Source organism: Chondrus crispus, genomic scaffold, assembly GCF_000350225.1.
Source record: "Chondrus crispus Stackhouse genomic scaffold, scaffold_466, whole genome shotgun sequence".
In the NCBI taxonomy this organism is placed as follows: Eukaryota; Rhodophyta; class Florideophyceae; order Gigartinales; family Gigartinaceae; genus Chondrus; species Chondrus crispus.
Window position 1 is genome coordinate 5935 of NW_005179374.1, and position 10909 is coordinate 16843.

A 10909-nucleotide genomic window follows, 5' to 3' on the forward strand; every position below is an offset into this window, starting at 1 on the left:
AGCATCCCGCCGACCAGCGCCTCTCTGCCCCCCGCCGTCGCCACCCCACTCCTCGCATCCGACTTCGTCAAGATGCCTGCCCCGCTCTTCGTCACGCCCTGCGCGCCGCTGGGCGCGTCTTCGTCGACCTTTGTGAGCGCGTGCCCGGCGGCGATCCGCTTGCCTCCAAGCACCGCCCCGACTATGCTCTTGGGCATCCCGCGTGTCTTCGGGGGCACCGGGCGCGCAAAGAAGACGGAGACCGTTGTGGAGGTGCCCGTCGCCCCGCCGCCGCCACCAGAAGCCGACAAAAATCCCATCCAATGGGCCAAGGCGCACCCGCTGCAGGTCGCTCTCTTCGTGTCTGCCATCATACAGGCCGTGCGGGCGGTGAAGGGCGTTAGCGGGGAGTTGGAGGCGAAGAATGCGGAGTTGGCGGCGAAGGCGGAGAACGATGGTAGCGTGAGTATAGCGGATAAGGTAAAGACCACGAACAGTGGTTTTGCGGGAGGGAGCAAGGCAGGGAATGGGGGGAGCATGCAGCGGGCCGTGCCGCTGCGCCATGAATCGACGGAGGAGGCGCTTGACTTGCTTGGGAATACGGCGCGCAAGTATATTATTGTGGGTGGGAAGGGGGGAGTGGGGAAGACGTCGATGTCGGCGGCGGTGGCGACTGCGTTTGCGGACAGGGGGCAGACGACGCTAATTGTGTCTACGGATCCGGCACATAGTTTGTCGGACGCTTTTGGGCAGAATATGTCAGGTGGGGATCCGGTGCCCGTGATGGGGATCGACAATTTGTACGCGCAGGAGGTGGATCCAGACTCGATGAAGAGGACGTTTAAGATGATGGAGCAGATGGGCGGCGGAGATAAGGCGCTGGCTTCGATGGGGATGGAGGATATGGGGCTGGATGATTTGAACTCTCTTTTTGACACGATCCCTCCTGGGTTTGACGAGGCGGTGGCGCTGGTGGAGATTGTCAAGTACATTCAAGGGGACGCGGCGTATTCGAGGTTTGAACGGATCGTGTTTGACACAGCGCCAACGGGGCATACACTGAGACTGTTGGCGCTGCCGGACTTTCTCAACGGCTTTTTCGGAAAGATTATCTCAATGAAGAGCAAGTTGGGGAATGTGATGAAGCAGTTCAAGGGGATGTTTGGCGGAGGAGATCCGGATGCGGAATTGAACGCATCTGTGGAGGACATGGAGGAGCTGAAGCGGTCTATGGGGATGGTGCGGGATCTTTTCCGGGACGAAATCCAGACGGAATTCGTGGTGGCGACGATCCCGAACATGATGGCTATCGCCGAGTCAAAGCGGCTGGTGGAGGAGCTTGCCAAAGAGAAGATTCCGGTTCGACATATGTTTGTGAATCAAGTGCAACCTGAGAACGACGATTGTACGTTTTGCGCGGCGCGATTCAAGGAGCAGGCAGGGAACTTGCGGGCTATCGACAGGACGTTTGACGGGCTGCTGATTGCAAAGGTGCAAATGTTTGACAAGGAGATCAAGGGAGCGGCGGCGCTGCGGACGATGAGCGGACAACTGTTTCCGAAAGCGGCGATAACTGGGGGGGAGGAAACCACTGAGAGGGAGGCAGTGGCGGAGTCGGGGATGGAGCCGAATGATGGCGGATCAACGAAGGCGAAGGCCGAGCTGGTGGATTGAGGTCAAGTTGATTTACAGTACAAGGGTCGGGTAGAGTGTACAGTAAACAAAGCAGGTTTTGTGTAAGCACATGTAGGAACGCTGATTTTTTGGGTGTGTTGGCGCCTCCAAGGCCAATCAGAAGGTGTCTTACAGCCCCGTGGATGCAGAGACCGCAGTGCGACGGCCGCAGTGAATGCACTGTCCTCGGCCTCCCTCACCTATCGGCCATCCACCACTCGCCTCCATTTGTGGCGAAAAAAAATTGCTCTTCTACCTGTCCCCAGCCCCACCTTGCCGCCTCACTTCCCCCCCCCCCCCCGCCTCTACCCGCCCTCCCGAACGCAAACCCTCACTTTTTCCCCATCCTCTCCCCAAACGTCGGCCCCCACTGCTCCCCGTTCCCGCATACGACTTGCACACTGGCATCACTATTGCGCTACAAGCATTCGCCCTGTCTTTTGCATGTTCGGATACGACACCCTCCCACCCGGCGTCGCGAAACGTCCCTCCACTCATCACGTCCTTACCGCCGGTTGAAACTCGTCCGCTAGCGCCCAAGCGCCCGAAACTATCAACCATTCTTTCTTCACTCCAAATCCCGTCCCCCACTCCCCTTGCTGTCCCCATCCTCGCCACATAACCGCTTCTTTTCTCTTCTCCCCGTTTTTTTTTTGGACTTGTGCAACATGGCTACCTCTGTCAACATTGGAGGCGGCGATGACCAGTTTAATCGCTACAAGATGCCCCCCGTCATGGGTAAAGTCGAAGGCCGGGGCAACGGCATCAAAACTCGTATCGTCAACTGCTTCGAGGTCGCTCGTGCCTTGCACAGGCCCCCGGGTTATGTCTGCAAATTTTTTGGCTGTGAGCTTGGCGCACAGACAAAGATTGATGACAACGCCGGTGTCTACATCGTCAATGGTGCATTCCAGCAGAATGTTCTAACCGAGACCTTGCGCAAGTTTATCGATATGTTTGTCCTTTGCTCCAACTGTAATTTGCCGGAAACTGACCTCAAGCTCAAAAAAAATGGCAACATCACTCAAGCTTGCAACGCTTGTGGTTCCGAGGCTTTGTGTGATATGACTCACAAACTCTGCACCTACATTGCGAACAATCCTCCGGACGGCAAGAAGAAGAAGTCGGGTGGCAAGAAAGACAAGGCAGCTCGTCGTGCCCTCAAGGCCAAGAAGGCCCATTCTCCCGACCATGAAGATGACGATGAGAAGGCACGCCGCAAGGCCGACCGTGCCGCAAAGAAGGCCGCCAAAAAGGCCGCCGAGAATGGTGAGGCAGTCGGTATGGCTGCCGATATTGACTTTCACGACGAGTTTGCCACAGGTCCTGTGGAAGACGATGATGAAGATGACGATGTTCAGTGGAGTGTCGATACCTCCAAGGAAGCCCAGGAGGCACGCATGCGTGAGCTTGGTGCCGCTGCTGCTATTTTGGAGCGTGCTCCTGCCGAGGACGAGCATCATATGGCTACAAAGTTGAAGGCATACATCGATGATGGGAAGAAACCTAGCAAAGTACTCTCCAAGTCTGAGAAGATCTTCGGGGAGGATGATGTGATTAGGGGGATTATGATGGCTGCTGTTGTCGACGAGACTGTCGCTACAATGGCCAAGTCGGTGGAAGATAGGGCCATCCCGGTCTTTGTTTATTTGGGCGAACCGATGGAAGCCCACGCTCAGAACGCCTTTTTGAGCTACCTCGACTGGGTTGGTGAGCATGATAAGAAGATGCTCCCTCTGCTTCCACATTTCCTCAAGGCGGCTTATGATGCCGACGTCATCGAGGAAGAGCATATCTTGGAGTGGTACAGGAACGAGGGATCGGACACTGACGTTCGCAAGGCGGTTTGGGTTATCATTGAGTGGCTGGAGCAGGAAGAGGAGGGAAGTGAGGAAGAGGAGGAAACCGACGAAGACGACGAGTAAAGTCCTCGCACAAACCCTCCCGCCTGACAGGAACATTGTCATCGCTTTGTAAGAGGTTCCTGTGGCGGTTTTCTACTGCTTGAGGTCATGACGGTTACCACTCTTGATAGTTAATTCCTTCTCTGCTCCACTTTTCTTGTTTCGCGAGCGGCATATCTGCTCGTGCATGAATACATGTTTTAGTTTGCGGTTATTTTTTGCACCTTCACACACGTTCCATCGCTTGAGACCTGTGCGATTCGTTGCGTTCAGCCTACTCGTTATCTCTTTTACGCTTCTGAGAGCGGCAAAGTGCGTTTGTTGCTTCCGGAACTTCTAATTTGGAACATTGACTCGCGATGTGCTCTCTTTGAAGCTTTGCCTAGCATCCGTAGCTCAACAGGGAAAGGGATTAAGGGGCAACTCTGTCGTGACTCACTATTTCCTGGTTGCAATTTCACGATAGATGTGGTGGTATTATACGTGCTCTTACATTTACACACCTCTCCAAACGGCTGCAATGCATCTATTCTCTGGGCTTGCCGTTGTGTACTCTCCGCAGTACGCGTCCCATCCCTGACGCCGCAACCATCGCACCCTACCCATATCGAGCAGAAGCCTACACTTTTTCCCGATCTCAGCGTATTCCTGTGCCTGTTTTTGATCGAGACCCCACTGTGCGAGGCGACAAATCACTTCATAAAACTTGTCGTCAACCCCCCAATCCAACCATATCTTCTGGGCCTCCCCCAACCAGTCCCATCTACAAAGCCTTCTACAACAGCAAGCGAAAATCAGTCTAACTTCCCCCGCACCTTTGCGCTCTTCTCTCGCAAAATTTGTCGCAGCATTGAGCGATGCATCCAGCGCCGCTCCGCACACATGCTTACCGATAAGGCGCACATCGGTGGCCGTTCTAATCTCGTCCACTTCACGTATTCTAAAGTCTGCGACGTCGCATTTAATTCTCCTGAATGTCCTCAGCGGGCTGTCGGCATTGTCGACCCAGTTGCGAATGGTCCTGTCCGCCTTGTGGCGCCCCCCTGCACGGTCGACCGCTACGAAGCTGGCCGGAAGGCCGCGCTTGTGTAGCACATGAGCAACGTAGAGACTTGTGTAGGCGCGACCGGCGCCAAGCTCGAGGACGGCGAGCTTGTCGGTGGGCGGATGATGAAGTAGAGAAGCGGCAAGTGGACCAAACTGGGCGAAATGCTTGGGCTCTAACTTCATCTGAGAGTTTCGCGAGTCGGCCCATTCGGCTGCGATATCTGCATCCTCCTCAAGTAAAAAACTACGCTGGACAGGAAGCGTAGGTACCCAGGGCGGTGCAAGGCTGTCCTTTCCTGTCGAGAGCAGACGTTGGACTGTTTTCATAACATGTTCTATCTCATCGAGTTGGAGTGGGGATTTGGAATAGAGGGTTTGCTTATAGCTGACGGATTGGCGGTAGATGTTACAGGCTGGTACGCACCACGGCTGCTCCCTTTCCTTTCGTATCCGTCGCGCGGCGGGGCAGATGGGGAGGTGTTTGGATAAAGCGCGCTCAGAGGGGAGAGCCGTAGTGCAGGAAGGGCAGCGCAGCTTCGATAGATGAGCACCACAGAGGGCGCAGCCGACTCGGGTGGGCATGCCGCAGGGACGCTTCTTGCGCATCAGCGGAAAGGTGCACTTGCCAGGCTTTATTGACTTGTTGATATCGGACATCATCGGAGAGAGATTTTCAGCCATGGGTTCTTCCTTCACGCAAAGGATGGCGGGCAAGCGTGGAAGACAAATCCCAAACGAGATTGAAAAAGGGGGGCTTGGGACGCCGGCGGGAACTATCTTTCAGCCTGTGCTCGAATGTGAAACATGAGTTGGCAGGGGGATGACCGTATGTGAGCACTTGTGATTTGGGTACAATTGGGAGAAATCCTATCCTTACACCATTCACTTACAGTTGATACGAATGTCATAGAAACGATAACTCGGCTTTCCAAGGCAAGTAGATTGACAAAGCCAAGCAGGGTCAGCGTTCACTCTCCCCAGCCGACAAGCAGCAACCACCAGCAATCAGCGTTAGTGTTGCAGAATCAGGAGGGAGATAGCACGGAACCGCAGCACGAGTTGACGATATACCGAAATGGATCTCAAGGGCCAGCAACTGAGCGAGCGCATGTTCCAGGTCCTCATGTGGACCGTCACCATCCTCGCCGCTCTCTTCACCTTCATCTCGGACAACGTCATGGTGATGTTTTTCACATTTTCCGGCGGCCTTGCTATAAGTGCATTGGTTCGTCCACTTGCACTCCAGTCCATGCCCGCTTGATATGCCGCGCGATTTGCCTTCTCACATTTGTCTCTTTCCGCGACGTGCGGCTGACTTCACCTTGACAGATCTGCCTGCCTGAATGGGGAATCTTCAACCGTAACCCTCTTTCGTTCGTCAAGGAGACCGAAAATAGCACAACTACGGGCACAACTACGGGCGTAACTACGGGTTGACCACTCTCCAAAACGAAGCGTCCTGCTTGCCCCTGTCACTCTTATCGACGCGCTGCGCCTCGTCCGTGAGATCTCGCACAAACTTGGACACCGGATCGTCCGCATGATCCCTCTCCCCCCGTCTCTCGAACAGCGGATGTTGTTCAAACCGCTGCACCATCCAATCGAACAGTTCGGGCACATCTGTCACCACATACGCCACGCCGCCGCCTTCTTGTAACACGTAAGCATACTCTGCAAGCAGCTGCGTCGAGATGATGCGCTGCCTGTTTTTCTTCTTCTTAAAGTGTGGATCCGGGTAGCAAAAAAACAACTTTTCCAGGCTTCCTTTTGCAAAGTAATTGGGTAGAAACTTCATCGCGTTTGTGCGCTCGAATGCGACGTTGCCGTAGCAACCGGGGTATTCGGAACGCATTTCCATCACACGTCTCCGGCAGAACTCAGCGACGCGGTCGCGGATTTCGAGCCCGAGCATGGTTTTGTTGGGGAATGCAGCGCTTAGCGACGCTAGGAGGCCGCCGTAACCACATCCGATGTCACACCATTGCACGACAGGGGAGGGTGGCTGCGCATAGAGACGGTCCATGGGGAGCTTGGACGGGCCCATGGGGGGGTTGAACAAGCCGTCGTTGAGAGGATTGGAGTGGGCGCGTGCGCGGAACTCGCGCTTGCTCGTCATCCACCTAACGCGTCCTTCGAGACCACTTTCTTCTCTCGTCTTTGCTGAGGTCTGCGCATCCTGCCTGTGGCTTTGCTGTAGGCTTGGGAGAACCTCGCCTTCGGCCGCCATACTGAAGTTACGAATTGGATGCTTGGTAGGAAAAAAGAGCTCTATCGATAGACGGCTGCACCCGTTTCAAAAGAACTCGTTGAGTACTACGAGAAGATGTTCTGTCAAAGGCATTGTTGACGGACCTCATGAGTTCGTCATTCGTGGTAAGGTGACACGCCTGACATTTGGTGGTCGTATTTTGTGTCTAAAGTCGCAATCACTTCTGTTTCCCAGAGCTGGGAGCATTAAAAATATTATAAATTCGCATTTATCCTTACAGTGGGTATGTCGTTTTAGCCACTATGGTTTATGCCGCAGTTTAACGTTACTGTTGACAGCCTCTCCCCCCCCCCCGCCCCAATTTCATCCTGACGTCTCTCGGCACTACCACCTCACCGCCTTTGCCATCTTCTCCACAGCACCGCCAATCCTCAGCTTTTACAGCGAAAACTCTGGGCGTCAAAGCGATCTACGTTTGTAACTTTCTATTGGAGAAAGATTCGCCCCTGTGACACCACCACCCACAGCCGATTTTGTTATATCCCCCGGGAACCCGCTGGAGCGATGGGTAACGCTCTTTCACGCCTCATTTCCTCGCTTTTCGGGGAGAAGGAGGTCAGGATCCTCATTCTCGGACTCGACAATGGTATGCGCAAACCTCCCGTGCGATTGAGAGCACTTCGCACGTTTCTTCCTGACGCGCATTTCCCGAGCTGAAGAATAACAATGCTAACCACAGCTTCCCTTTTCTTCGGTATTGCCATGGACACAATGTTTTTTTTTGTTTTTGCGACCACGCGCAGCGGGCAAGACGTCCATTCTGTACCGATTGAAGGAAGGCACTTTTCATTCTACTGTACCGAGTATGTCATTTTCGCTTGTTGTCCAACTACAAGACCGTCTGAGCAGTTTGAAACTTATCTAACCAAACTTTTCCATCCTGATGCGGTCTCACCCACTTTTTCCGGAATCACAGCGATTGGTTTCAATGCTGAACAAATAGGTACGCATCCCTCGTCAACTGAAACCATGCCCTCATCACCACACACACCTTGCCGTCTTCTAACCATTCTTTCCGTGTTTATTCGCCCACGTCCTGCAGAGGTTGGCAAGCTAAAAGCACAAGTATGGGACCTGGGTGGCCAAGAAAGCATTCGGCCGTACTGGCGCTCATACTACCAGGAGCAAGAAGCTGTCATTTTTGTCGTGGACAGCTGCGACGCCAACCGGATGCAAATTGCGAAGCGTGAGCTCATGAATATTATCGAAGAGGAGGAGCTCAAGAATGCCGTTGTCTGCGTTTTTGCTAACAAACAAGACATGCCGGAAGCGCTTTCTGCTGCGGAGATTGCCGAAGCGCTGGGCTTGTCTTCTATTGTCGATAAGAAATGGACCATTATTGCAACCAGCGCGCTTCGGGGAGATGGATTGAAAGAGGGATTCGAGTGGATCTCCGACTCAATCAAGACGAAGGCATAGATTTACCGAGCCGTTCAGGAAAGACATCTTTGGGAACGAGTTGTAGTTCGTTGATGGTAAGGCCCATCTGGGAGATGTAAAGAATATATTGCAGGGGCCATGCCCGCTTTCCCGTAACCGGAACCTGTATGATTGAAGATTAGAACTACTAAGAGCGCGGACCTCTTTGCCGTCTTCGCTACTACGAGACGAGCCCGCCCGCACTCCACCTGGCTGCCACACGCCCGTACTTTAGTAGTAAGCTTCGCTTCGAGCCTGTAGTTGCCACTGGGGCTCTCGATTCGGTAAATAGACACTGTCGGCGTATTGAAACATTGTTCCATGAAAAACTGTAGATGCGCGAATATCTGTCTTGTGAAGAACTGTGGTTCCGTTCCGCTTTATGTTACCCTGCCCCGCTACCGCACTGCTACAAATATAGTACAATTACCATATCAACCTATGCTTGACATGAAAGACATTGTTACATCACCCTGAACCCAATCCCCGTCCATGCAACACAAAAATACGCAAAATCATTATCCCCATCCTACTCGTACACAGTTATTAACTCATGTAGGGAATGGTAGCTGCTCCCGAGTGAACAAGTGCGAGCCGAGTACGTTCATCCAGACGAGCTTGTGCGGCCGGGCAGAGTGACAAGAACACACGAGCGGCGCGAGCGCGGTCTCCATTGTTAAGGCATGCCATGGCGAGATTGCCCCCTAATGACTCCCAAGGTTCAATGTTTTTAGACTGCATTTCCTCAAAGAGACATACGGCATCAGAAATGCGGCCTCCACGAAGGCATGAGTCAACAATCGCGGAATAAGTCACCGCGTCAGGTTCAACGCGTTCCGTCTGCATCATCTGAAACAACTCCATGGCGCGCTCAGCATCCCGGCTTTTGGCGCATGCACATGCAAAGGAGTTGTAAGTGACGCGGGTCGGTCTTAGACCCAACGACTTCATTTCTTGCAGCAAGCCCCAGGCCCTTGATAGCTCACCCTTCTTCCCGACGGCATCAATCAGAGTGTTGTAGGTGACTTCGTCAGGACGCACACCTTGCGCAATCATTTCTCGAAGGACGGTGAATGCTCGGTTAATGTCACCGCACCTTCCACAGACAGCAATAAGTGTGTTAAGAGTATAGACATCTGGGCTAATCTTCTCTGATGTCATCCGATTGGCGAGCTGGTATGCTAAATCTAAGTTTTTCGCTCTCCCGCAAGCGTCAATAAGGGCGTTGTACGTTACAGCACATGGCTTCACACCGGACGCAGCCATACGTCTAAAGACCTCGAAAGCCTGATCGATGCGCTCTGACTTGCCGCAGGCATCAATGAGAGAGTTGTAGGTATGGCGATCCGGCGTCAAATTGTAGGACTTTGTCATCTCTTCGAGAGCCTCAAAAGCCCGACCGAGATCCCTAGCCCTCCCGCATGCAGAAATGAGGGCATTGAACGTGACCTTGTCAGGTTTCAATCCTGACTGCAAAATCTCTTTGTACACATCAAAGGCACGATGCACGAGCTTGACGCGACCGCAGGCGTCGATCAGCGCGTTGTATGCAAAAATGTCAGGACGAATATTGGATCGCTTCATGAGGTCCAGGACCTCAAAGGCGCGCTGAGGTTGTCGGGCCTTAGAACAAGCGTCGATGAGAGAAGCGCAGCACACGCTGTTGGGCTCGATGTTGTTTTGTTGAAGTTTGCGGAAGACCTGGAAGGCCCCCTCCACGTCACGAGCTTTGGCGCACGAATCAATGAGAGTGCCATAAGTGACGACATCGGGGGTTCGGCCATTCATCTCCATTTCATCGTGCAACTGGAAGGCCTTAGGCCCCTTCCCACGCTTCACATAAACTTTCATAAGGGCGTTGTAGGCGACGACGTTCGGCACAACGCCGTCGTCCATCATGGATCGAAAAGCCATCTCCGCTTTTGACAGCTTTCCGGCTCTGCCAAAAGCTTCGATGAGGGCTGAGTAAGTGAAGGCGTTGGGCCTAACCTCTTCCAGTCTCATTCTCCGAAAACATCTCTCGGCCTCATCAATCCTTCCTGCCTTTCCGTTCGCAGAAATCATAATGGAATGACTGGCGACATCATGAGCAAGCCCGCTATTCGCAAACTGACAAAACAATCTTTCGGCTTCGTCGACCCTATTTGACTTTGCAAGGGCAGCAAGAAGGGCATTATAATGCCTGGTGCCAAACACACGCGTAGTGGCATGACCGAGCAAAATGTCGCGGGCCTTGTCCAACTTTCTCCTGCGAATGCAATTCTCCAGCTGACGCACAACGTCGACCTGATCCTGCGGCGTAAGCTTACCAACCGAACCCGAGATACTCGCCGGCACAACATCCGGCACGCGTGTGTTCGCTAGCACGGACGCCGGCGAAAACTTGTGCGGGGACGGGACGGCGGCGGGGACGGGCGCGGCGATAGCGACGGCAGCCGCCGCGACCTGTTGAGCCCTAAGCTCGGACGGGCGGGCGGCGACGGCGGCGCCTGCCCTGCGGCCGCGCCTCGTCGGCCTGCGCGTCGGAGCGGGCTGCGAGGGTTGCTTCCTGCGCGCGGGCGTGGCGAGCGGCCCGGGGGCGGGCGCGGTGCCATCGGGGGCAGGCGGGGTCCCCTGT

The 10909-nt window shown here is 54.1% G+C and overlaps 8 protein-coding genes; 5 read left to right on the forward strand and 3 right to left on the reverse strand.

Moving 5' to 3' along the window:
• Positions 1-183: 183 nt before the first annotated feature.
• Positions 184-1722, forward strand: CHC_T00009174001 (probable arsenite translocating ATPase). XM_005719201.1 is given in 2 exon segments: positions 184-1653; positions 1654-1722. 1 exon segment carries the CDS (start codon positions 184-186, stop codon positions 1651-1653), a length of 1470 nt encoding a protein of 489 aa, XP_005719258.1. The 3' UTR covers positions 1654-1722.
• Positions 1723-1828: 106 nt separating this feature from the next.
• CHC_T00000203001 (hypothetical protein) lies at positions 1829-2275 on the forward strand. Its single transcript, XM_005719202.1, has one exon. It carries the CDS (start codon positions 1829-1831, stop codon positions 2273-2275), a length of 447 nt encoding a protein of 148 aa, XP_005719259.1.
• A 46-nt stretch (positions 2276-2321) lies between these two features.
• CHC_T00009078001 (Translation initiation factor eIF5) lies at positions 2322-3771 on the forward strand. XM_005719203.1 is given in 2 exon segments: positions 2322-3578; positions 3579-3771. 1 exon segment carries the CDS (start codon positions 2322-2324, stop codon positions 3576-3578), a length of 1257 nt encoding a protein of 418 aa, XP_005719260.1. The 3' UTR covers positions 3579-3771.
• A 281-nt stretch (positions 3772-4052) lies between these two features.
• On the reverse strand, positions 4053-5210 carry CHC_T00000204001 (hypothetical protein). Its single transcript, XM_005719204.1, has one exon. It carries the CDS (start codon positions 5208-5210, stop codon positions 4053-4055), a length of 1158 nt encoding a protein of 385 aa, XP_005719261.1.
• CHC_T00000205001 (hypothetical protein) lies at positions 5210-6627 on the reverse strand. XM_005719205.1 is given in 2 exon segments: positions 5210-6030; positions 6031-6627. The coding sequence occupies 1 exon segment, from the start codon at positions 6625-6627 to the stop codon at positions 6031-6033; it is 597 nt and encodes a 198-aa protein (XP_005719262.1). The 3' UTR covers positions 5210-6030.
• A 19-nt stretch (positions 6628-6646) lies between these two features.
• CHC_T00000206001 (hypothetical protein) lies at positions 6647-7294 on the forward strand. The gene has a single exon (XM_005719206.1). The coding sequence runs from the start codon at positions 6647-6649 to the stop codon at positions 7292-7294; it is 648 nt and encodes a 215-aa protein (XP_005719263.1).
• Positions 7295-7377: 83 nt separating this feature from the next.
• Positions 7378-8629, forward strand: CHC_T00008499001 (small GTP-binding protein of Sar1/Arf family). XM_005719207.1 is given in 5 exon segments: positions 7378-7459; positions 7617-7676; positions 7790-7816; positions 7916-8292; positions 8293-8629. 4 exon segments carry the CDS (start codon positions 7378-7380, stop codon positions 8290-8292), a joined length of 546 nt encoding a protein of 181 aa, XP_005719264.1. The 3' UTR covers positions 8293-8629.
• Positions 8630-8642: 13 nt separating this feature from the next.
• The window catches only part of CHC_T00000207001 (hypothetical protein), a 2539-nt gene continuing 272 nt past the window's right edge, over positions 8643-10909 (reverse strand). Inside the window, 2 exon segments of the mRNA XM_005719208.1 lie at positions 8643-8838; positions 8839-10909. The exon segment at positions 8839-10909 is cut by the window's right edge and continues 272 nt beyond it. Of these exon segments, the coding sequence (XP_005719265.1) occupies positions 8839-10909 (2071 nt within the window). The 3' untranslated portion in view covers positions 8643-8838.